This window comes from Tenrec ecaudatus, chromosome 4 (assembly GCF_050624435.1).
Source record: "Tenrec ecaudatus isolate mTenEca1 chromosome 4, mTenEca1.hap1, whole genome shotgun sequence".
Lineage (NCBI taxonomy): Eukaryota > Metazoa > Chordata > Mammalia > Afrosoricida > Tenrecidae > Tenrec > Tenrec ecaudatus.
The window spans coordinates 22,620,271-22,647,421 of record NC_134533.1 but is presented as its reverse complement, the minus strand read 5'-3'; the positions used below and the strand labels follow the sequence as shown (position 1 = coordinate 22,647,421).

The 27,151-nt window shown below is 40.6% G+C and overlaps 1 protein-coding gene across 1 annotated transcript; it reads left to right on the top strand.

The window, feature by feature from the left end:
- The first annotated feature begins 24,401 nt into the window (after window positions 1-24,401).
- On the top strand, window positions 24,402-25,340 carry LOC142446589 (olfactory receptor 4B1-like). Its single transcript, XM_075548338.1, has one exon. It carries the CDS (start codon window positions 24,402-24,404, stop codon window positions 25,338-25,340), a length of 939 nt encoding a protein of 312 aa, XP_075404453.1.
- The last annotated feature ends 1,811 nt before the right edge of the window (window positions 25,341-27,151 follow it).

Genomic DNA, 27,151 nt, shown 5'->3' with positions numbered 1-27,151 from the left:
CAGCTCCACAAAGAGGCAAACACCCATGGCTAGCCAAACCGGAGTACCAAACTTGTAAAGTGACTGAAAAGACAAGCTGCCAACTGAGCATGTCACTGAACTTGTCAAGTCAACCAGCTACCAAACCTGTTGCCAATTCAACAAGATACCAAACCTGTTGCCAATTCAACAAGGCTCCAAACTTGTTGCCAGTTCAACAAGATACCAAACCTGTTGCCAATTCAACAAGGCTCCAAACTTGTTGCCAGTTCAACAAGATACCAAACCTGTTGCCAATTCAACAAGGCTCCAAACTTGTTGCCAGTCCAACAAGACACCAAGCCTGCTGCCAATTCAAGCCATCAAACTTCTTAAGGGACGGTCTGAAAAGACAAGCCTCCAGCTCAACAAATTACCAGACTTCTCAGCCAGTGCCCTGGTGAGAAGCGGCTGGGAAGAGTTCAGACCACGTCCAGTCCCCTTCCCAAGTCAAACCAGAAGACCAGTCCCACAGCTAAATTTACTTCTGGAGGAACACGAGACTCAGGCCAGATCCCAAAATTTTAGCACCCCCAGGCAGCTGCTCAATTGGGAAGGTAGGAGTCTGGGGCCCTATTGAAACCATGGGGCGCCTCCCCTAGAGGTCCCTCACTTTCAGGAGCATCTGCCGGGAGGCATCAAGACACAGTGGGTTCTCAGTCAGGGAACCAAAATGTTGCAGGTTCAAATAAGTGACATCCACTAGAATGTCTCGAAATTTAGAAGAGTCTTTATTCAGTTAGCTGGGCTACCGAGAAATTAAAGAAGTTTCCCTTCATAGCAGCCCTGAGTGGACGTCTCAGTTCATCTTTAAGGCCCAAAAATCATTTATCGCCTGTCTAAGGTTTAAGTAAGCGTGAACAGAAGCAGAAAGCAAGATGAATGGATCAATTGTAACTTCAAGAAGCCTAAGCATGCGTGACAAGGTACATTCCTTATCATAAAAGAATCAATACCAAAATTGATGATAACATCCTGGTTATCATGACAAGATCAGCTACACCATTCAGATACAACATCAATGGGAACAACATTGAAAAATAATCAGAACAAAAACAATATGTTGAAGAATTGTCAAACCTAATGATAATATCCACAACCTGGGAACATGGGAGTACATGCTAAAATTAATCTCTATCACAGAATTTCCCATAAAGGGAGGGAGAGTGGGCAGGTCAACTAGCAGTTAACTTTGTGAAATGGGAGGGAGGAATGGGCAAGTCACTTAGCAGCTAACAATGATGGAGTTTCTTATGCTAGTCTGCCTCAGTTTATCTTCAAGCCTTTAAGACCCCAGATGCTATCTTTTGGTTGCCAGGCACCATCAGCTTTCTTTACCACATTTGCTTATGCACACATTTTGTCTTCAGTGATCATGTCGGAAGGTGGTGAGCATCACAGAATGATACGTTATTAGAAAAAGTGTTCTTGTGTTGAGAGACTACTTGAGTAGAGGCCCAATGTCCATCTACTACTTTAATCCCTCTTTCTTACAATGTCTTGTTTACATCAAGGTAAGTTTGAATGGGAAACAGTTGGACGAATGCAAGGAGGATAGGAAATCCTTACTCATGTGAAGGTCTTTCACCCCACCCTGAATGAATGACAGAACATCGCCCAGGAATTCTGAGGCATTGGATACTGCATGAGCAGATAATATCTTCTTTAGTTGAATAACTGAATCGCCAAAATTCTTAGGTATTCTTTTACCTACCAAGTGTTGAGATTTGGTGTGTTTACTAGAGAGCTCATTACTCAACTTTCTTCTATCCCTGGAAAAATGAAAGGAAACAAAGGGGAAAAAATGAAGAGGCAAAGAATTTTTCTTCCAGCTTTGAAGAACAAACATCTATTTTCTCACAGTTCAGGAGGCTAGAAATCCATATTTAGGTGTGATTCTAGGGGGATGTTCTTTCTTTCTTTTTTAAAACATCATTTTTTGGGGCTCTTACAGATCTTCTAACAATTCATACATCAACAGTATCAAGCACATTTGTATGTATGTTGCCATCATCCTTTTCAAAATATTTTCTTTCTACTTGAGACTTTGGTATCAGCCCCTCTTTCCCCCCTCCCACCCTTATGAACCCTTGATAAATTATAAATTATTATTTTCATATCTTACACCCCCCATGTCTTCCTTCAGCCACATTTCTGTTTTTTGTCACCCTGGTAGGGGGAGGGGTTATCCGTCGATCATTTCCATCATTGTTGTTGGTTCTCCTTTTCGCCCCCTTCTCCCTCCACCTTCCCCCTATCCTCATAGTATTGTTACTACCATTCCTGTTTCTGATGGGTTTATCTGTCCTGGATTCCGTGTGTCTAGAGCGCTTATCTGTACCAGTGTATATGCTCTGGTCTCACTGGGTTTGTAAGGTATAACTGGAGTCATGATATTGGGGGCCAGGAAACATTAAAGAACTAGAGGAATGTTGTTTGTTTTGTTGGTGCTACACTGCACCCTGGCTGATTCATCCCTTCCTTGTGATCCTTCTGTGAAGGGCTGTACAATTGTCTACAGATGGGCTTTAGGTCTTCACTTGACTTTTCCTTGTTTGCATCAAATCTGATGGTTTGTTTTGGGTCTTCTGATGTCTGACAACTGATCCCATCAACACTTCATGATCACACAGGCTGGTATGCTTCTTCCATCTGGGCTTTGTGACCACTTGTTTAACTTCAAGTCCTAAAGACCCCAGAAACTATATCTCTAATAGCCGGGCACCATCTGATTTCTTCACCACATTTGCTTATGCACCCATTTTTGTTTTTAGCGATCATGTCAGGAAGGTGAGCATCAGAGAATGCCAGTTTATTAGACCAAGTGTTCTTGTGTTGAAAGAGGATTTGAGTAGAGGCCCATTGTCTAGCTACTACCTTGATACTTAACATATAAATATATGTGCATAGACCTATATCCCTATTGTTATATAATAATATATTTACACATACACATGCCTATATTTACTCTTCTATAAATGCCTTTTTCATCCTAGTTCTTTTCTCTATTTCCTTTTACTTTCCTCCTGTCCCACTATCATGTTTGATCTTCATTTGGTGCTCAATAATTCCTTTTGGCTACATTGTGCTTAATTAAACCCCACCAGGCATTCTATGCCTTCCTTGCCATTAATTTTAGATCTCTTGTTGTTTCTTTGTCCCAGGCTTTGTTGGCTCCCCACTTCCTTTCCCTAACTTCCTCCTCTCCCACGCCCCCCTGGAACTGTTGGTTCCATTGTTTTCTCCTTGGGATTATAAACAATCCTGCCTATCTTATATAGATTGACATGGGGAGAAAAATCCCTATAAATAATTCCAGGTCTGTCTACTGACCCTTATGAATGTTTTCTGATCGGGTTGGATGAGATGGCAAGCTCTGTCCCCTGGGATTCCTTGGGCACTCTGTTGCTTTGCTGTGCCTTTGCTGCTCTGTTGCACATCTTCGTGTTTTGCCCCAGTGTGGGGAAGGTCAGACCGGGCACTGTATCTCCAGTGGTGTCCCCCACAGTGCTGTGGGTCGGTGAGGGGCATCATGTCTTGGGCTGGGGCTGGCACTATGGTCTTCTCTGTGCATAGCAGGATGTTATTACTTGTCCATAGTTCAGGGAATTTCTTGTCGTTACTTAGTGTTCTCTAGCATCTGTCTTCATCCTGTGTATATCTTCATCTATTATGCTGTTTTGATAATTCAGAAGTGATTAGATTTACAATTCATTCAATTCTGGTATAAGCTTGTTAACACAATGAAAGAAGAAAATGCTCCCCCTTTAACTCCTAAGCACAATACTTTTTACAGGCACCAGGGTTGGGACTTTAGCACACATTTTTGAGAAGGGAGCACAATTCAAATCACAACAGCTAAGGAGTACTTTACCTAATAAGAAGTGATGAGCTTTCAACAATATAGTGATTGCAGACATGAGTCTGACCATGAGGGTGAGATTAAGCACACAAGGAAGAGGCTCACTCAGGATATTTTTTGGGAAAGACAGATTTAGGATATTTTTTGGGAAAGACAGAGTCAGGACTCATTTCTCATAAGACAAAGAAATAGTTGTGTGGCTGTTTGGTGGAATTTCCTGGAAATCCACTCCATGGAATGTCCCATCATTTTGCATGGATGGCATGGAGTATCTTTCTGGAGTCATGCTGCTGCAACGTTCTTGAGTAGGTACTAAGGGAAGTTTCTGGATGTGGTTGTTTATTACTGCTGTGCACTGCAGAAGCCTGATATTGAAGAAGCCACTCAAGCCTCAAGACCCAAATGATGAGATGCCACCAAGACTACAAGGGTCCACCAGTAGAAAGCCATCTATTTGCACGGAAGTATCTAGACAGTGGAGAAGCCACACTCACTCTGGCAGCTGGTCATATCTGGAGAAGCTGTGCACATTCTAGGAGCCCTCCAGGAGGAGCCTGTGGGAACCAGGATGAAGAGCTCCTTCCTGCCAGGCCAAGAACTTTCAATTCACAGAAGTAGAAAATGCCTAGTTCTGTCACTTAACATTGCGACGATGTAGTTATCCCTTAATTGTTGCTTCTGCCAAACGTATAATGAAACAATATGTATTTTAAAAATTGTTTTATTAGGGGCTCATACAACTCTTATCTCAATCCATACATGCATCAATTGTGTAAAGCACATTTGTACATTCATTACCCTCATCGTTCTCAAAACATTTGCTCTCCACCTAAGCCCATGGCATCAGCTCCTCATTTTCCCCCTCCCTCCTGTTCCCCCCTCCCTCATGAACCCTTGATAATTTATAAATTATTATTTTGTCACATCTTGCTCTGTCCGATGTCTACCCTCACCTACTCTTCTGTTGTCTGTCCCCCAGGGAGGAGGTCACATGTAGATCCCTGTAATCGGTTCCCCTTTCCAGCCCACCCTCCCTCTGCCCTCCCAGCATCGCCACTCACACCACTGGTCCTGAAGGGATCCTCCGCCCTGGATTCCCTGTGTTTCCAGTTCCTATCTGTGCCAGTGTACATCCTCTGGTCTAGCCAGATTTTTAAGGTAGAATTTGAATCATGATAGTGGGGGAGGAGGAAGCATTTAAGAACTAGAGGAAAGTTGTATGAAACAACATGTATTTTTAGAGAATAGTATAATATAACCTCTTTCTAGAAAATTAATGGAATGACTTCAATTATAATGAATATATAATTTTGTACTAATTTCTCATTTATTATTTGTATATCTTTAGGAATAGTTATGACTCTAGGTAACAGATAAAAGCAACTTACTGAGTTTGAAGCATGAGCGTGTAGAAATGTAATGAGGCTCCATAATATCAGAAATAGAGACTCTGTTTCTTAGTCACCTAACTCCAATTTCTTGACTTCAGCTGTTTTCTAGTGTTCTACACCAGTCCTGTCCAGTAGAACTTTATGAAATAATGAAGATGTTATCTGCTTACGCTATCCAACGTGGTAGTGGTGATGGAGTATTGCCTCATACAGTGGTGGCATGTGCATTGCTGCGATGCTAGAACCTATGCCACTGGCATTTCAGATACTAAAAGCATTGCCCATGGTGAACAGGTTTCAGTGGAGTTTCCAGACTAAGAACAGACCAGGAAGAAGGAATAAAGATCAGCACAGAAAAACCTTATGAAGAGCAGTTGAACATTGTCTGACAGAGTGCAAGAAGTAGAGCCCGTCAGGTTGGAAGGCATTCAGAATGCGACCAGGGAAGAGCTGTCACCTCTAAGTACACTTCACCTTAATGATGTGGATGGAACAAAGCTTTTGGGACCCTCATTTGCTGAGGGGGTGAAATTTAACATTAGAAGAAGCAGTTGCAAACATTTATGAATAATATGAAGTGGATTGTACATAGAACAAAAAGTCCCATTTGTTTAAATAATGGTACGGTTTTAAATCAGTTATAATCTTAATTACACTGTAATTAGGATTATATTTGTTGAGCAAATAGTACAAGAAGCTGGGGTGTATGAAGGATGTGACATCAGTTGTGGAGGGAAGTTCATTAGAAACATGCAATATACAGATGATGAAGCCCTGCATGCTGAAAGTAAAGAAGACTTGAAGCATTTGCTGATAAAGAGCTAAGACCACAGCCTTTGCTCTTGATTAGAACTCAGGGTAAAGAAAACCAAAATCCAACAACGCCATAGACAGGGGAATAATTGGGGAATTAAAATTAACAATGAGGAGGACGTAGAGATCTTGGGGCTGTCAGAGCAACAGCAATCTAGTTGAGAGGAATTACTAAGAGGTAGAAGAAGGGCAAGCATGATGGTGGGGCAGGAGGAAGGTAAAAGGAAACAAATGATCTAAGAAGCAAAGCTATGGATAGAGGTATATGCATAGGTGTGTACATATGTAAATACATTGATTCATAAAAATAGCGGTATTGGCCTATGTACATATATTTATAAGGCAATACACTGAGCTAGTGGACTGACTTCAGGCCTCTGCTGATGCCCTCCCTCAGTGCAAGAATACTTTGTCCTAACAATCTGGCATTCTGTGATGATCTTTTTCTTGGCAGAATTGCTGAAGACAAAATGGGTGCATAAGCAAATGTGGTGAAGAAAGCAGATGGTGCCCAGCTATCAAAAGATATAGCATCTGGGGTCTTAAAGGACAAGTGGCCTTCTAGCAGAGAAAAACAAGTCCACATGGAAGAAGCACGCCAACCTGTAGGATCATGAGGTATTGATGGGATTGGTTAACAGGCATCAGAATACCACAAACAAAATATATTTTTGAGAATGAGGGGGGTCAGAGTAGTGACCCCAAACCCATATGTAGACAATGGGACATCCCCTCACAGAAGGGTCACAATGAAGGGATGAGTCAACCAGGGCACAGCATAAAACTGATGAAAAACACAATATTCCTCCCATTCCTTGAGGATTAGTGTTTCCCACTATCAGGACCTCAGTCCTGCCTTTTACTTCGTGCTATACTGGAGCATGTGCACAGGTCCAGAGAAGATATAAGAACTCCCGACATATGGAATTCAGGAACAGGAATTGAAGTAGCGATATCAGGAGGGTAGGAGGAAGGTGGGGGGAGAAAGAGAAGAAGAGGGAACTGATTGCGATGATTGACACATTATCTTCTGGTGCCCCCTGCCCCCGCCTCCTTTGCCCTTGCCCAGGGAGATGAAAAAAAACCATGGGGCGAGGGGGGTGGGGTGGGCGGCGAAGGGAGACAGTGGTCGGTGTAAGATATGAAAGTAATAGTTTATAATTTATCAAGGCGTCACGAGGGTGGGGGAGGGGGAAAAAGAGGTGCTAGTACTAAGGGCTCAACAGAAAGTAAATGTTTAGAAAATAATGATGGCAACATATGCACAAATATGCTTGAGAGAATTGCTGTATGGATTGTCACAAGTGTTGTAAGAGCCCCCAATAAACTGATCTTTTAGTAAAAATAAAAAAGAAAGAAAACCAAAATCCTCACATTGGATCACTTGCCAACATCATGATAAATGGAGACTTCTGCTTTTGACTCACAATTGATGCTTATGGAAAAAGCAGTTGAGAAATAAAACAGCATATTGCATTGGTAAATATTCTGTATACATATTTGAGTGTTACAGAGGAAAGAGGTCACCTTAAGACTAAGGTATTCTGACCCAAGGCATGGTATTTTCAATCCCCCTCTATGCATATAAAAGTTGGGCAATAAATAATGAAGATGAGACAACTGATGCATTTGTGTTGTGGTTTCAGGGAAGAATATTGAGACACCGTGGACTTCCAGGAGAACAAGTACATCCTGGAGGGCGTACAGCCAGAATGCACCTGAGAAGCAAAGATGGCCAGACCTCATGACATCCTTCTCCTGGGATCGGTCCCTCCTGATAACATGTCCAAAGTACATGAGATGAGGTGGACGTCGATGACAAAAAACAAAAAGACCCTCAATGGGATGAATTGATGGAGTGACTGCAACAATGGGCTCAAATTAGGCAGCAATTGGAGGATGGCATGGGACCAGGGAGTGTTTGTTCTGATGGTGATAGGGTGGTTCTATGTTGGGACCAATTTGATGGTACTTAGTAACTACAACATTGAGCCACACTGGACTGTGGCTAGTATGGCCAAAGAAATGGATTTCAAATTTTATTTCATTTAAGTTAACAGGTTTAACTAGTCTTATGTTTCTAGTGGATGCCAGATTGTACAAAGAGTTTTATTATTTAATCTATATTCCAATATATAAAGAGAGGAAGATGAGGTAAATTGATCACTTAGTCTTTTAATTGAGCACTTACAATGTTCCAGGTCTGCTTTCATCTTACTGGATCAAATTTAATCACACTGTCATCTTCTTCCTCAAAGGAAAATCAAAGGTATATTACAAAATTGAGTATATCTGGATTTTTGGCAGGCTAAGCATGGCTATCTGCTCGTTCATCTATCTGTAGGCTCAGCAAATACACAATTCCGTCATCTTATATGTTTAAAATATCCCCATCAAAATATGATTATTCCATGCACAGTAAAAAGAGGCTTCCAAATGTTTGTGGATAATGCAATTAAAGGATAATGAACATAATCTCTGAGTTTAGGACTTTTTTATTCATTGCCAAATCTTAAGTATTTAGAACAGTGTTTGGTACATAATAGGACTCAATGCTATTTCTTGTATGATTAAAGGTCATTTCTAAAAAATAGATATATTGGAATTTCATACATTTAATCATTAATACATTTAATAGCATACATTATACATTTAATAGCATACATTTAATCATTAAATCAGTAAGATTTGTGCAGTTATCACCACAATCAATTTCAGAACATTTTTCTCATACTTCTCATTATTGTTAGCTCACCATTTCCTCCTCCTCCCCTACTACGTTCCTAGACAATTATCAATCCAGTTACTGTCTATATATCTACCTATCCTGGATTCCATATTTATAAAAACTCATACAAAACACAGACAGGAAGCAAAAAACCCAAGCAATCAAAACCAATAACAATGACTATACAAAATATGGAAAAAAATTAAAAAGAAATCAGAATGGGTCAAAAGGGAGAGCAAATGATAAGGTATTGCATTGGAACCTAACTACATTGGCTTTAATTGACTTTACAATGCTCTCTGTCTGATTAGGCTATTCACATTCCTCAACTATAGTCAAAGGGTATTTACTGGAGGCTTAGCACATGTGTGGATCCTACAAATGAATTTTGGGCTTCCACTGTATCCATAGTCTTCTGCAAAATGGATGTTCACAATCTAAATTCTGGTCTCTCCTTTGGATTTGGATCTTATGATTTACATCTTTGGATCACACCAGCTGGTGTGCTTCTTCCACGTGGACTTAGTTGGTGCCTCATTTAGATGACTGCTTCTTTGAAGGCAAGTCTTTAAGATCACAGATGATAGCTCTGATAGCTGGGCACCCTTCTGTTTCTTCATATAAGCACTTGTATCTTCAATGATTTCTTCATGAGGGCAAGTATGGAGTAGGACCATGTAGATAACATCTCTTTCAGAGGAAATCGCCATAATGTTACATTGTTTTCACCATTCTCATCATTAAGGGAGGGACTGTGGCACAGGCAGACGTAATGATCTCACTTAGTCCCTGACTTACAAGAGCATCACTCTGATCACTCCCCCATGGATCAGTACTGACATGCGTGAAATAAAACAAAACCCTAGCACTACATTTTATTAACTACAGCTTTATAATTTGATTTTTATTTGCTTTTGTGGTTTGGAAATATTACATATATTTGTATTACATACAAAATATTACAACTATTGCATACATACTGTTAGTCTGGGTGGACTAGAGAAACAAATTCATAGGCACTCATGTGTATAAGAAAGGACTTTATATAAAGAATAATATATTAAGAAAAAAATCCCAGCCCAGTCCAGTTCAAGCCCCTAAGTCTGATATTAGTCTATATGTCTGATATCAATCTATAAGCTCCTCTTCAGACTCATGCAAAACATGGAATGATGTGTAATGCAGGAAGATCACAGGCCAGTGGTTGGAAACTCTTGTGGATCCAGTGGAGGTGGAAACATCTCAGCACTGGGGTAGGTCTCCACGTGGCTCCTCCAGCTCCAGGGCTTTGGTTGCCATCAGCATAGCTCCATGTGTCTTGTCAACAGGAAGATGAAGCTGAGTGTATGGGTCTGGCCTCCAGTGAGCTGTTTTATCTCTGTAGAGCCTCAAAATAAGGTCATCACACTGTGACAGGCTAAGCTTCACCCCTTTACTCTTAACAGTCTCAATTTGACACCAGATTATATAACTACCACACACATAGACACACATATTACCAATAATGTCATCATTAGGTATTATTGAGTCAGCTCAGACTCATAGCAACTCTATGGACAACAAAAAGACACATGACCCAGTTCTGTACCATCCTAAAAACTGCTAATATCTTTGATCCCATTGTTGAAGCTATTGTGTCAATCCATCTCAGCGAAGGTCACTTTTGCCATGACCCTCTCCATGGGTTGGTCCTTCCTGATAACCTTGCTATCCTCACATCCAAGAAGCATTCTGTTTGTACTTCCAAACCAGATCTCTTTAGTATATTCACTCTTCTTTGACAACGCCAGAATTCAAATGCACCAATTTTTCTTTTGTATGACTTCTTTATTCATTGTCCAGTGTTTGAATGTAAATGAGGTTATTAAAAATACTATTGTTTAGTCCTCAAAGTCATACTTTTGCTTTTTAATACTTTATAGAGGTCTTTTGTAGCAGATTTGTCCAAGAATATTGGAGATGCAAGTAAAATGAAATAAATTTTGATGTCAATACTTTCTCTGTTTATCACAATGCTACTTATTGGTCCAATTGTGGACTTTCACATTCTCTATATTGAGGTATAATTCATAGTGTAGACTGTACTCTTTGATCTTTGTTAGTAAGAGCTTTGAGTCTTCCTCACTTTCAACAAGCAAGATTTTGGAATCTGCATATTTTGGATTGCTAATGAGAATTCCCCTAATGTTGATGCCATGTTCTTTTTCACATAGTCCTGTTTTTTGGCTTCTAAGCATAGCTCATTTTATTTTCATTAGGATATATTGTATTTTTTCACAAATTGAAGGTTGTTGGCAACCCCATGTCAATCAAGTCTGTTGACACTGTTTTTCCAACAGCATTTGCTCACTTTGTGTCCCTGTTTGGTAATTTTCTCAATATTTCAGTTTTTTTCCATAATGTCATTTCATATCCAATAGACTATCAAATGAAAACTCACTGACATCGAGTTGATTTCCCCTCACAGTTACTTTCTATTGTTGTGACTCTGAGTGGGTTCTGACTCAGCAACCCCATGTCCAACAGAACAAACTACCACCTGGTCCTGGGCCATCCTCACGGCTGTTCTTATATTTGAACCCATCAATGCAGTCAATGTGCCGATCTGCCTTTTCAAGGGCCTTCCTCCTTTTTGCTGCCCCTCCACTTACTTTACCAAGCCCAATGCCCTTCTCTAGGGACTGACCTCTCCTGATCACATGTTCAAAGCACAGGAGATGAAGTCTTGCCATTCTTGTCTCTAAGGAATGTTCTGGCAAGCATTCTTCCAAGAATGTATTTACTCATTCTTTGGCAGTCCATGGTACTTTCAATATTTGTCACCAACACCATAGTTAAAATCCATGGAGTTTTCTTTGGTCTTTCTTATTCAATGTCCATCTTTCACTAGCATATGAGGCAATTATAAACACCACGGCTTGAAAATAACCAGTTATTTTATAGGACAGTGCAAAACTGCTCCATAGTGTTTCCAAGGCTGTAAATATCCCCTCCCCTCCCCGCCCCCGAGTAGAAAATGTCTATTGGTGCTGTTGGTTGCCATCTAGTTGGCTCCAAATCATAATGCCCCTGTGTACAACAGAACGAAACACCACCGATCCTGCACCTCCGCATAGCTCCTTCCTTTTTATCCATTGGATCGTGGGTGGTACAATGATGGAAGTACTTGAATCATCAAACTATCAGAAGTTTGAATCCACCAGATGTAACTATCCATTTCCGCAAAGACTGACAACCCCTTTGGGGTACTTCTACTCTAGCCTACAGGATCGCTATGGACTGGAATCAACAAGTTGGCAATCAATGGATTTGTTTTGTTTTGTTCTGTTCTATTCCGTTTGTTTTCTTCTGGTTTGTGGGTCTTTCTCCATCAGCATTTATGTGCCTACCCCTAATTCCTGTTGTCCTCCCCTGCCCACCCCCAAGTACCATCCCCAAAGGATATTCCAAAGATGGCAGAGACAATCCTGCATTAGAATCTTTGTTTTATCACACAGTTATTGGGGTCTTAATGAAACTATTTCACTTCATGTTTCTCATCTTCACCTTTACCCTGCTTCTTTTTATTTGTTATTATTATTATTTATCTTTTAAAAGTCATTTTATTGGGGGATAGTACAACTCTTATCACAATCCATCCATCCATTGTGTCAAGTACATTTATACTTTTGTTGCCATCATCATTTTCAAAACATTTCTTTCTACTTGAGCCCTTGGTATCAGCTCCTCATTTCCCACCCCCCCTCCATTCCCCATTCCATCATTAACCCTTGATAATTTAGAAATTATGATTATTTTTTCATGTCCTACACTGACCGATGTCTCCCTTCACCCACTTCTCTGTTGTCCGTCCCCATGGGAGGGGTGGGCTGTAAGTCTCAATGAAAGCAGACTGCATCATCTTTCCCTCATGGAGTTGCTGTTGGGCTCAAACAGCTGACCATTTGGTTAGCATCCCAGTGTTTAACTCACTCTACCCCAGCACACCTTTAATAAATGACAGCATAGTGTGCACATACTGGGACCCTCTACTTGCTCAAATTGCATCAGATGACTTCCTTTAATACAGTATGAGCTTTGTTCTGTGGGCCTGAAGCTGACATTGCAATATCTCTGAGGTAGGCCAGTATTTGGTCAGCACACAGATTATATTAATATGGTGAAAAGCAACAACCCTACTATATACTATATTGATGTTAAACCATGCAGTAAACCCCTATTCCATTTGGATCACCGATTCTTAGTGTACATTCAGGTTCTGCATGAAGACAATTGTTTTGGAGTTTCCATTCTTCATTATTTATCATTTGTTATGATCCATGGAATCACAGGCTTTTGTAGAGCCAGCAAAACGTGGGTAAATATTTTCTGGTAGTGATAAAATGTTACTAAAATGTAAAACAAGGCAAAAACCAGTTAAGAGGTTAAGTGAGTTTCATAGTAACTCAAATGTGTATTAAGTTGGAGAATACTTTTCTACATAAATGGAACGATAGAGCTGGAAGATATAATGAATATAATTCAACTCAGCACTCACTGGTGATAATCTAATTGAACTCTGTCAATTTTATGGAAATGGCAACAGGGTAGAGCAAGAGGTGGGGAGGTGCAATGGCTGGGCTCAAGTTAATTAGAGAGAACTAATTGCCAGACCAGAAGTATTGCCCGAGTGTTCTGGTTTACCTTCACCTTTCTTCTTTTGTTACTTCATTACTGGGTGCAAAATATTCTCCAGAAATCTCACTAAGCTAATTGAAGCAGACTTGGACACTTTCCCCAGACCATGGTTTATTTGGTCTAGAGAAAGAAATTCCATGGGGAAGTTGTTCCCTTGGTAATAGTGTTGGGCTTAATTGATTTTAAATAGTTCAAGATCTCCACATTTAATACAAATCTCGGACTTGGTGAAGGTGGGTTGGTTTTCTGTATTAGGAACAGGAGCTGATCTCCACATTTAATACAACTCTTGGACTTGGTGAAGGTGGGTTGGTTTTCTGTATTAGAAACAGGATCTTAAAATATTGGTGTTCTCCCAGGGATTTTATTTGTTGGATATTATAAACCCAAATATCAACCTAGATAAAAATCATGCAAATTTTTTTTTGTGTGTGTGCACATGTGATTAATCTTAGACATTACATACTAAGTTTTGTAAAAGTTTTTGGGACTATTGATGGTTTATCTGTGGGGATAAGGTGTGGTCTTTGGATTATATTAAACCCACTACCATCAGAAGGCAGCCTAGTGCTGTTAAAAGAACACTGCTTCCTGAGTTAGTAACTTGGACAATCGCTAATGTGTGGCTTTGGATATCAGTTAGGCTCTAGAAGTCCTTGTCATCTTATTTATATACAGGGGGAGGCTACAGTACATAGTCTCTAAATTATTTCCACCACTACTCCTAGAGTAGGGTCACCGGGTGTGAGCTGGACCTTACTCATTGGGGCCTTCAATGACAACCCAACTGGTGAGTCATATTAACCAAGGAGGCCCAGAAAATAATTCACCTCTGCTTTCCAGAATATTTCTTGGAGCAGTTATCTATTCCATAAGAGTCTAACTTCATGGTGAATCTGAGAGAATTAAATACATTTGAAATACATCTGATCCAATTCCTTGCTCTAGGGCAGGCTCAAACCACATTGGGTTCGCTGAATTAAAGGTAAGTGATCAGCAGGCAGATGCAGCGTGATCAGAAGCAATATGCAGTGTTTTTAAAAAGTTGTAGTACCGTGGGCAAGCCATTCTTCTGTGTGGACAATGGATGTCCCTTTGTAAAACGAGGTGGTTGAGTTCCTAAAATTCCTATTTTAAATGTTTTAAATGGTTGAGTTCCCATTTTAAATGTGAAATTGGTTGTTGTACCATGTGGGAATTAGCAGCAGAGTGAATGATTGGGATGGAGGTGTCTCTGCGAGCAGTCATATTAGCTAATCAGTTCTTCCCTTCTCCTTTTTGTACTTTTTTTTCCCGGGCATTATTCACATTCTTTCATTATGTTCCACTGTACAGCTCAGTGGTATGTGGTATATAATTTTTTACCTACTGGTTACCTTTTAAAAAAATCTTTTTATTGGGGCTTGTACAACTCTTATCACAATATATACATCCATCCATTGTGCCAAGCACATTTGTACATTTGTTGCCATCATTATTCTCAAAACATTTTCTTTCTGCTTGAGCCCTTGGTATCAGCTCCTCATTTTTAACCCTCCCTTCCTGGCCACTCCCCTCACGAACCCTTGATTATTTATAAATTGTTATTATTTTGCCATATCTTACACTGTTTGACGTCTCCCTTCACCCACTTTTCTGTTGTCTGTCCCCAAAGGAGGGGAGTTATATGTAGATCCTTGTGAGTGGTTCCCCCTTTCTATCCTCACCTTCCCTCCATCCTCCTGGTATCGCCACTCTCACCAGTGGTCCTGAGGGGTTCATCTGTCCTGGATTCCCTGTGCTTCCAGTCCTCTCTGTACTAGTGTACATCCTCTGGTCAAGCCAGATTTGTAAGGTAGAATTGGGATCACGATAGGGGGGAGGGGAGAGAAGCATTAAAGAACTAGAGGAAAGTTGTATGTTTCATTTTTGCTACACTGCACACTGACTGGCTCATCTCCTCCCTGCAACCCTTTTGTAAGGGGATGTTCAGTTGCCTGAAGATGGGCTTTGTGTCCCCACTCTGCACTCCCCCTCATTCACAATGATAGGATTTTTTTGCTCTTTGAGGCCTGATACCTGAACCCATCGACACCTCGTGATCACACAGGCTGGTGTGCTTCTTTCATGTGGGCTTTGTTGCTTCTGAGATAGATGACCACTTCTTTATCTTCAAGTTTTTAAGACCCCAGATGCTATCTCTTTGATAGTCGGGCACCATCAGCTTTCTTCACCACATTTACCTATGCACCCACTTTGTCTTCAGCGATTTTGCTGGGAAGGTGAGCATCATGGAATCCAAATTTAATGGAACAAGTGTTCTTTCATTGAGGGAGTACTTAGTGGAGGCCCAATGTTTATCTGCTACCTTAACACTAAACCTATAAATATGTGCACATAGATATATTTTCCCATCATCATATATAAATATATTTACATATGTACATGCCTGTATTTAGACTTCTATACATGTCCTTTGCCTCCTAGTTCTTTCTTCTATTTTCTTTTACTTTCCTCTTGTCCCACTATCATGCTCAGCCTTCATTTGGGTTTCAGTAATTCCTCTTGGTTGCATTGCTCTTGATCAAGGCCTACCAGGCCTCCCACACCCTCCATGCCACCTATTTCGGATTCCTCATTGTTCCCTTGTCCCTGGATTTATTAATACCCACTTCCTTTCCCCTGCCTTCCCTTCTCCCATGAGCCCCCAGAACCATGGTCTTGTTTTCTCCTCCAGATTGTTTATCCTGCTTATCTTATCTAGATAGACTTGCTAAGATAATAATATGCACAAAAAACAAGACAGAGCAAAACAAAACAACAAAACATCACCACCAACAAAAAAACCAATGACAAAAAGAGAAAAGCCTGTAAATATTTCAAGGTCTGTTTGTTGATGACTGTTAGGAGTGATTTATAGTTGAGTCTGACGGGGTCCCACATCCTGGCCTGAAAGTCTATTTTTGGAATTCCCTTGAACTTTCTTGCTCTGCTCCCCTTGCTGTTCTGTTGCACGCTCTGATTGTGTTCTCTTGGTGGGGTGGTGGGGCTACCATTTCTTTCTCTGCTTCTAGGTCAATTGGCATGGTGTGGAGCCAAAACATTTGTTGCCAGCCGACTGAGAAAGACAGTGAAGAGGAAGAGACTCAGTCATAGCAATTAATACAGATTAGGCAGAGTTGAGTGAAAACAAAGGGGAGTTTTCAGGGAAGGATATTCCTCTTTTTGGGGGTAAAGTCTAAGAACACTAAATACTGGATCCTCGCTCTCTTTTTCCAATCTCTTTATTGCTCTGTGCATATTTTCTCTTAATTTCTCTAATGGATCAAGACATTGAATTTAAATATGATGAAGGATATAGGCTGGTATAAGCAAATAAACACAAGTTTGACTTAAACTTAAAGATGTATTTACTTATAACCCATTTATGTGTTCTATCCATAGACATGATGTAGGGTTAAAGAGGACAGCTTAGTCGGTCTGGACTCAATTCATCTCTCTGTGCTTCTCTTTCCTCATATCAGAAACAGGCTTGCTAACAATAATACCCATATCACAAACTTACCATGAGAATTAAATGAATTAATGTATATAAGGTAGTTATAATGTTCTTGGCACATAGTAAGTACTAGAGATAAGTTAGCTGTTATTATTACACAAAATGTAATTAAAAATAAAAATGTAAGAAAAACATTAAACAGATAGTATTGGATTCCAAAATAACATTGCTTAGTAGAGGATACAGACACTGAAGTTAGAAAACAATTTTTCTGATTGTTGAAAAAAGGCAAGTGATAAAGTGGTAGGAGTACAAGCCAAAACCAAATCCTGTGTCCTCAAGTCAGTCTCGATTCATAGTTACCCTATAGGACAGAGTAGAACTGCCCCATAGGGTTTCTGAGCTTGTAAACTCTTCACAGACACAGTGTCTTATTTTCCTCCCCTGGAGTGGCTGGTGGGCTCAAATGACAGCACAACTTTTAGTTAGCAGCCAAACTTGCAATGCTACCGGAGTTCCTTGGGAGAGTATATGGAGGGTGTAGATTAGTCCAGCAGAAACTAGATTCTTCCTATAGTCTAGAAAGAAGGAAGGTAAACACGAGGAGGGTGAAAAGATACCTGTGGTGAGAACATATTTGCGTGGTGTTCTGGGACAAGGCTGCACTGTTAGACAATGGTCAGTTCAAACAGGGCCATGCTCAGAAAATAAGAATTTGTTATGTGCAATGGGGATAATGCTGCTAGAGAGAAGTAACATGACCAGATTTGAATTTCAGGAAAGCTGCCATCTTTCTTCATTCCTCAGAGAAAAGAGAAAAAGACACAGAGTAGAATATTCCAGGCATTCTTCAAGCATGCTTACTTCAACGAAGTAGTGCTGGTGGCGCTGGGGGTTAGCCAATGGATTGTCCATGAAAATGTTGACAGTTTAAACTCACCGTCTGCTTCCTGGGAGAAAGATGAGGTAATCTGTCCCCATTATTGAAGTCGTATATGGGATCACTGTATGTTAGAATTGATCCGACGGCAGTATGTTTCTTTGTCATTGAACAAGGGCCGGGATTTAATTATAAAGATGTGATTGGAAGGGAAGAGACAAGGAGAAGACATTTCTGTTGAAGGGTGACTGTGTAGTGGGCATGAGTAGAGTGGCATATGGGAGGAGGAAAGATTCTGAGATGAGTGGAAATTTAGTGGGCAAGAGGGTCATTGTGGAGGTGGCTTAGATTTTTAAAAGGGTTTAATTTTAACTCCATTTTGGTAAAGTTCTAGTTATCTACAAACAAAGATTTTGCAGTTCACATTTCTAAGCTGTTAATGTAATTGTAAAGAGAATGATAATTCTCCTAGGTAACGATCAGTTATATACTTTGGAACCTACAGGGGTAAAAATATCATCTGCAATATGGCAAATTGTTTATCTGGCAAATGAGTGGAGTTGAAAGAATCAAATTGAACTCTTTTAGGCCCAGTAATTTCATGACTATGTGTCTTTGGAAAGTTGCTTATTTTCCTGAGCCACAAATAGCAATGGGATTAGTGAAAATGCACGTGTAGAAAATGCACAATGCTAGCCTAGTGCATAGAACTAGGTAAACACTCAGTGGCAGTGCCTGCTGCTCCTATCTATAGTTATAATCTCACTGCCACTCCTGACTCATAGTAACCCTACAGGACAAAGTAGAACTGCTTGCATGAGTTTCTGAGACGAACTCTTTACAGGTGTAGAAAGCCAGAGAGCTATTGGGTGGTTTCAAACTGCTAACCTTGTAGTTTGAAGCCCCAAAAGTAGTCACTATGCCACTAGGGCTCCTCAAGAGTTATAATACCTATTGCTTACAAAAATTCTGCTGTGGTTAAGTGCCATCAAGTCAGTTCTGACTCATCGTGACTTGGTGAGCAACAGAAGGAAACAGTGCCGGGTCCTGTGCCAGTCTCACACCTGTCCTTATGTCTGAGCCCATCGATGCAGCCACTGCGTCAATCCACCTTGTCAAAGGTTTTCCTCTTTTTTGCGGACCCCTCTCCACACTTTACCAAGCATGATGTCCTTCTCCAGGGACCAATCTCTCTTGACAATATGTCCAAAGTATATGAGACAAAAGTCTTGCCATCTTTGCCTCTAAGGAGAATTCTGGCTACACTACTCGCAGAAGATGTGCTGGTCCTTTTGGCAGTTCATGATACTTTCAATATTCTTCACTGGTACCATAATTCAAACACATAGATTCATCTTTAGTCTTCCTTATTCAATGTCCAAGTTTCACATGCATATGAGGTTACTGAAAATGCAATGACTTGAGTCAGGAGCACCTTTGTCTTTAAAGCAACAGGCCTGCTTTTCAACACTCTAAAGACGTCTTGTGCAGCAGATCTACCCAATGCAATGCATTGTTTGATCTCTTGACTGCTGCTTCCATGAGCATTGATTGTGGATTCAAGGAAGACAAAATTATCGAGAACTTCAATTCTTTTCTCCACTTAGCATGATGTTACCTATTGGTCCAGTTGTGAGAACTTTGTATTCTTTACATGAGTTGTTATCTATAGTGAAGGCTGAAGTCTTTGATCTTCAATAAAAGTCTACTATTTGCCATTTTAGGTGATGTGGAAAATGTAAAGGAAAACTATTTTAAAAATTGAAATTAAAAAGTCAGTCCAGCAATGAAGCGATCTGATGAGAGAAGGGTTTAAGAAAAACATCTAGGATGGAGGATGGATAAGATTGGACAATCTGCAGACCGAGAGATTTTGGCTTTGGTAATTCAGGTATTAGCTGACAGTATGTGAACTTATGGCTACTAAGAGGAATGGGGATGTAAGGTATAAAGGAGAAATAGTCTAAAAGTAAAATCAAACCAATATGATGATTGACTTGATAAGAGAGATGAAAGGTAAAAGCATAAAATATGACACCGAAGTCCCAAGTTTGGATAACTGTGAAGATTATGGTATTTTCAAAGTATCTTCCAGGTCATATTGCCTGTACATCCCTTATTATGCCATACATTGGTTAGTTACAGACCTACCCTGTTCATTGATAACAATATGGCAAAAAGTGGCTCTCAGAGGGGTTTATCAGCTTATCTTTTAATCATGAAACTACTTGATCTTCCAGGCACTTGGGATAGTGCCAGGTATTCCTAATGATTCTGGATGTCTAGTGTCCATTTAGCAATATTGCTTGCTTTGGTCTTGAATTTCCCTATAATTTCTTCTTACCTTTCCTCCTTTCCTGAAATCTATCCCTTCAGTAGGCAGTCTCTGAAAATTACGGACACCAATTTCTTCTCTGGGAAATAATTTCTCTTATTTCGCCATAGCAATACACTTTCCAGGGAATCGAATGGCTATGATCCCTATTTGGGTAGGCATATAATCCTAATGCATCTCTGATGGCTATTTAGGTTGTCTACACTTTCCTCTTCTATGGACCATGCTCTGAGGCACATCGTTTGGAAAAAGCTATTAAACCTCTCTCTATAGATTGCAGAGGAAATTCAGAACTGAGACAATTGAATAGGGCAATTCTGTGTGCAGTTGAGGACAACATATCATCTTAGTTGCAGAAAAATACAATGATGATGATTGTGTTTATTATCTATAAGTGTTCTTCATAGACTGAACCCCAGACCAGGCAAATGCACACCCAGTCTCCCAAGCATTGGACCTAGAGAACCTTACCCCAGAGAGAGAGAAGTTTCCCCTGCTGCCTGCTGCAGCTTCTCAGTCCAAGAGGAGAGAGCAATGTCCACCTCTGTCCGCCTCACTGACTATTTCACATTCACTCCTCTCCTGCGTGGCCAACTGTGGGAGTGAGGGGACGAGTGAAAGTTACTGCAGCTCCCCCGTATCCAAAGAAACATCACGAGCGGGCAAGAAAAACACCCCCTTAACCTCCACCACTGGTAAGTATTTGACAATGAGCTTTCCTAAAGAAAAAGACCTGCTTTGTAAATTTGTTGTTGATTGCCATGGTGAAAGTACTCTCACCAGGGGCTTATTCCAAATTACCAAGGTAATGCCAACGAAAGCGGAGCTGAGAAAGATGCCTACAATAGACAATTCTAAGCCAGTGGGAGCTGTCTTCAATATCACTGCTGCAGACACTTGAATACTTAACCAATAACTCCACGGACTATGTTATTAGAGATAGAAAGGGTGCACACATTTGATTAATAGTTCCAATTTGTTTCCCAGAGAGTCTGTACTGAGGTACGTTTCTAGAACTGACAATGGGTATATTTGTTTACTCACCCTTGCCTACTCTTTTACTTGTCAATCTAACAGTGAAAAGAAGCATTCTTGTTTTATGGATTTTATTTGATTATTGGAGTCCCTAGGTGGTGCAAATGGTAAAAGCATTGGGTTGCTAATTGAAAGGTTGGAGGTTCTAATCCACCCAGAGGTACCTCAAAGGAGAGGCCTGGCGGGGGCTGGGGGGAGGGCTTATTTTAAAAAATTAGTCATTGAGAACTATGAGTTGGACAGTTTGACTCTGATATCCATGAAGTCACTGTGAGTTGGAATCACATGTATCACGACTAACAATAATAACAACAACAAGAAGGTCATTTCCTATGTTGTTGATTTTTTTCTTTTGGTGTGACTTGCCTATTTGTATTCTCAGCTCCCTTACAATATATCTTTTTTTTTTTTTCACAGATTAAGAAGGTGCTTTTATATTGAAGTTGTGAAGCATTTGTCATAAATGCTTTGCTTTAATGACTTTTCTCCTCATACCTTTTGTCCAATATGTCTCTGCTTCCTTCACCACCCTCCCTGTCCACCACCATGACTTGTGTATTTTGATATTGTTCTTTGATGTGCAGAGGGCATTTCTAGATCTTCAAAATTTCTGCATTTCTTGAAAACTTTAATAGAAAATCAGAGGTTAGATGAAAATTAATGAGGGTAAAAATTATAGCAGAGAATCCAGGTATTATGCATGCTTTTTCTTCCATATTGCTGTATTTCTTTTGGGTAATGTGTTGAGAAAAATTCCTAATGTGGGATCATTGTTCTACCAGATATTGTTTTGAATGACATGGTAGAGAGGTAGGTATTAAAAAATAATTTCAAATAAAAAAAATAATTTCATTGAGATATACTTAACATATACAATTTAATAGTTTGATCATATTAAGATTTGTACAATCAGAATCACAATCAAGTTTAGAACATTTTCTTTCTTCTTGAACCCATTGCTATTGATTCTTCTTTTCCACCCTATCCCATACCTCCCCTTCCAGATCCCCAGGTAATTATGAATCTAGTTACTAATTCTGTAGATCCACCTATCCTGAATTTCCTATACAGAAAACATACAAAGCAAAGATAAAGGACAAAAAGGACCGGGCAATAATGACCAAATGAATCAGAGAACCTTAATTGAAAAGCAATCCGAAAATATTAAAAAAAACTGCCATAGCTCAAAAGGGAGACCAAATGACAAGGTGATGCATCCCAGTCTAAGTATAGCTGCTGACAGCTACCTTACAAAGCTCTCTGTGATATTAAGGCTATTCCCATCCCCAGACTATGATCAGAGGCGATTCACCAGACACTCAATCCACATAGGGACCCTGCAAATGGGTTTTTGGCTTTCACTTCATCCACAGAATTCTGCAAGCTGGTTGTGTACAGGAATTTAAGCTCTGATACCATTCCTTCCTCTGGGTTTGGATTTTATTATTTATAATCCTTGTATTATACAGGTTGGTGTACTTCGGTGTGGACTTAGCTACCTCTTCACTTAGATGCTTGCTGTTTTTTTGTTTTCTTTTGTTTTAGTTTTTAAAGCATTTTATTGGGGGCTCATAAAACTTTATCATAATACATACATAGATCCATTGTGTCAAGCACATTTATACATTTTTTTGCTATCATCATTCTCAAAACGTTTCTTTTCTACTTGAGCCCTTGATATCAGCTCCTCATTTCCCCCTCCCTCCTTGCTCCCCCTCCCTCATTAACCCTTGATAATTTATAAATTATTATTATTTTGTCCTATGTTACACTGTCCGATGTCTCCCTTCACCCACTATTCTGTTGTCTGCCCTCCAGGGAGTAGGTTATGTGTAGATCCTTGCAATTGGTTCCCCCTTTCTACCCCACATTCCCTCCAATATTCCAGTGTCGCCACTCTCACCACTGATCCTGAAGGGATTATCTGTCATGGATTCCCTGTGTTTCCAGTTCCTATCTGTACCACTGTACATCCTCTGGTCTAGCCAGATTTGTAATGTAGAATTTGGATCATGATAGCGGGGGAGGAGGAAACATTAAAGAACTAGAAAAAAAGTTGCATGTTTCATTGTTGTTACACTGCATCCTGACTGGCTCGTCTCCTTCCCAAGACCCTTCTGTAAGGGGGTGTCCAGTTGCCTACAGATGGGCTTTGAGTCTCCACTCTGTACACCCCCTGATTTACAATGATATGATTTTTTGTTCTTTGATGCCTGATACCTGATCCCTTCAACACCTTGTGGTCACATAGGGTGGTGTGCTTCTTCCATGTGGGGTATGTTGATTCTGAACTAGATGGCTGCTTGTTTACCTGCAAGCCTTTAAGACCCCAGATGCTATATCATTTGATATCCGGGCACCATCAGCTTTCTTCACCTATTTGCTTATGTAACCATTTGTCTTCAGTGATCATTTCGGGAAGGTGTACATCATGGAATGCCAATTTAATAGAATAAAGTGTTGTTGCATTGAGTAAGTACTTGAGTGGAGCTCCAATGTCACATGCTTGCTTGTTTTGAGACAAACCTTGAAGTCCCCAACCACTATCCTTTCTTATATCTCGGCACCATTTGATTTCTACACCACATTTCGCAACGACACCTATATCTTCAGTGATCTCATGAGAGGAGCTCAAAGAGGGTATTTACTATCATAAATGAGAATTAACTCAGAGTTGATAGTTAATCCTGGTTCTGAGTCTTATAAGTCACAACTCTATGTGATCTTTGCTAATAACCATTCTCTCGATTTTCTAATCTGAATACTGTTCTTAGGTTATTCCCATTCAATGATGAATGCATATGTATTGTTATGTACATTTTAAATTGTTTCACACCATTTAATAATCTGGAGAAAAAGAAAGATTACTTTCTTGGAAGACAAAAAAGGAGTTCATCAGTGATGATAAAGATGAACACATTCATCTGTTAATAGAAAGGCTGTCCATTTGAGTCCACCTAGAGGTGCCCCAGAACAAAGATCTAGTGATTCACTTCCAAACCACCAGCTGCTGAAAACCTTATGGGACACAGTTCTACTCAGACAAACATACACACAGAGTAGTCTTGAGTTGGGTTGACTCAAACACATAAAAGAAATGTTGTTAATATAAGCGAGGTGAATTTTATTCCAATTTTTGTTTGTTTTATTACAGACCCCTCATTCCCTGGCAGCCTCATGCCCGATGGGATCCACAGCTAGGACAAATAACGTGACTGTGTTAATTCTCACCGGCCTCTTCCAGGACCCAGAGGTGCAGAGAGCGTGCTTTGTGGTGTTCCTTCCTGTGTACTTGGCCACGTTGGTGGGCAATGGCCTCATTGTGCTGACAGTCAGTGTCAGCAAGAGTCTGCATTCCCCCATGTACTTCTTCCTTAGCTACCTGTCATTCGTGGAGATAAGTTACTCCTCTACTGTGGTTCCTAAGTTCATCACTGACTTGCTCACCAAGATTAAAACCATCTCCCTGCAGGGATGTATGACTCAGATCTTCTTCTTCCACTTCTTTGGGGTGGCAGAGATTCTGTTGCTCACAGTAATGGCTTATGATCGCTATGTGGCCATCTGCAAACCCTTACACTACACAACCATCATGAGCCGGTCTGCGTGTAATCTTTTGGTGGCAGGTGCCTGGCTGGGGGGCCTAATTCACTCAACAGTTCAGATTCTAGTCACTGTCCAATTGCCCTTTTGTGGTCCCAATGTAATTGACCACTACTTTTGTGACCTCCATCCCCTCTTCAAGGTTGCCTGCATTGACACCTTTATGGAGGGGGTCATTGTATTGGCTAACAGTGGTTTAATCTCTACGCTATCCTTCCTCGTTTTGGTATTTTCTTATATTGTGATCTTGTTCCATTTGAGGAATCATTCCACAGAGGGGAGGCGCAAAGCTCTCTCCACCTGTGCCTCCCACATCACCGTAGTCATCTTGTTCTTTGGACCTGCCATCTTCCTCTACTTACGACCCCCCTCCACCTTCAGTGAGGATAAACAAGTGGCTGTGTTCTACACGGTCATCACCCCCATGCTGAACCCCATCATCTACACACTGAGAAATGCAGAGGTGAAGAATGCTATGAGAAGGTTGTGGGGAAAGAAAGTGAACTCAGCAGTGGAGTGAGAATGAAAGGAAAATAAAATGAAAAAAACAAACAAACCATGGGTAGAATGATCAAATATGTGATTTGATTTTCATCATCCATGAAAGAATATTGAAAGAGTCAACCTATGAGTTTTATATGTTGCATATTAAGGGAGGTACTTATATTCTGTTGTATTAGTTAGATCCCAGTGGTGATTATCAGTCTTTAGGAGAATGTGGTAGGTATATTGTGCTACTTGCTTCCCTTTTTGATTGGCCTATAATGTAAAGTGTGTACATTTTAGGGAAAGATTGGCTAGATTAATATTTGCATCATTTGTTTACTAATGGTGTAAACTGGGATTCATTCTTTGCACCATTAACATGTTGTGGTGAGTGGAAATACTGTGACATTTGAAGAGCAAGGATCATGTTTCTCCTTACTAACAGTGTCTTTATGGTGTCCCAGGAAATCTTCTCTTCTTCATTTGGTCGCCTACCCCCTGAACCTGATTCCAATGTCTGAAAATACTCAGTGGAACTCCATTTCATGGTAGAGGAGTATTGTTAGTTACAAATGTCCTGGGAGGTAAAATACAATAAAATTATTAGTAAACAGAATTTGAGACAAAGTGGCCTTCAGGCAGAATTACCTGCCCAGCGCTTCTGCTGCCAGACCAGAAAATTAAAAGGTAAGGAGGCTGAGACAGGGAGGCCAAGTGCTAAAAATACACTCACTGTACTAGGGTCCAGCCCAGAACCCCTAATTTTAAAATTTTTCACTCACAAGGTGAATTGAGAACACACTGAAATGCTCTTAGTTCTTTGTGCATGCTTGTGGGCTCCGCTGACCCTGTGTTAAAAATCTGGAAGGACGCATCAGTGATCCCTTCCTGCACCCTAGCCCTACAGCGAGCAGTGATTTCCCCAGACTGCTGTCTAAAAGTGGTCATAATTCCAGTCCTGAAGAGAGCCTCCAAGAACTAGCCACAAGATCCCACACCAGAGTTCCCTGTGCTGTTAGCCACCCTTAGGGTCTCAACCTGTGGGTCATGATCCCTTTGAGAGTCAAATGACCCTTTCACAGGGGTTGTCTGATTCATAGCAATAGCAGAATAACAGTTATAAAGTAGCAATTAAAATAATTTTATGGTTGGGGGGAGTCACTACAACATGAGGAACTGTATTAAAGGGTCACGGCATTAGGAAGGTTGAGAATCACTGGTCTATGGGTTTGTGGCTCCCCTCACCAGCCAGCAATGGACATGGTACATCGACCATCCCCTCCTGGATTTCCCCACCTCTGTGCCTACTAACGTGTGTAGTGATAGTTGAATAATGGTTTGTAGCCATCAAAGAGCCGCTTGGTTATTTACCTGTGTCAGATCACAGTTCTACAGAGCACAAACGGATAGCCAATAGCTGGAAGGCAAATTGAATTCCAGTTGGCTGGGGTGGTGGGGTGGGAAGGGTAGGGGACTTCACTAATAATCTAATCCTCCTTCCCTGGGGGTCAACGTGACACCGCCTTGAAATCAGGGCACCCCACAAACCCAATATTAAATATGGAAAAATATTTTCTTGGAAAAACTTCCAATGCAAGGCTGTGACCATCTGTAGAACTTTGACTGCAAGCCTGTAAAACACGGTCCTTTAAAATATTAACCTAACAAGGTAGCCACAGCTAAGGAAGCCAGAGGTTCTCTCCAGAGCATAGCCCAGGGACTTTCAATATAACAAAGAGCTGCTGGGGCATTTACCAATCTCAGAACACAGTTTCACGGAGCACAAAGGCATAGCCCATAACCAGAGGCGAATTTAGTTCCTGTTGGCCAGAAAAGAAACAAACA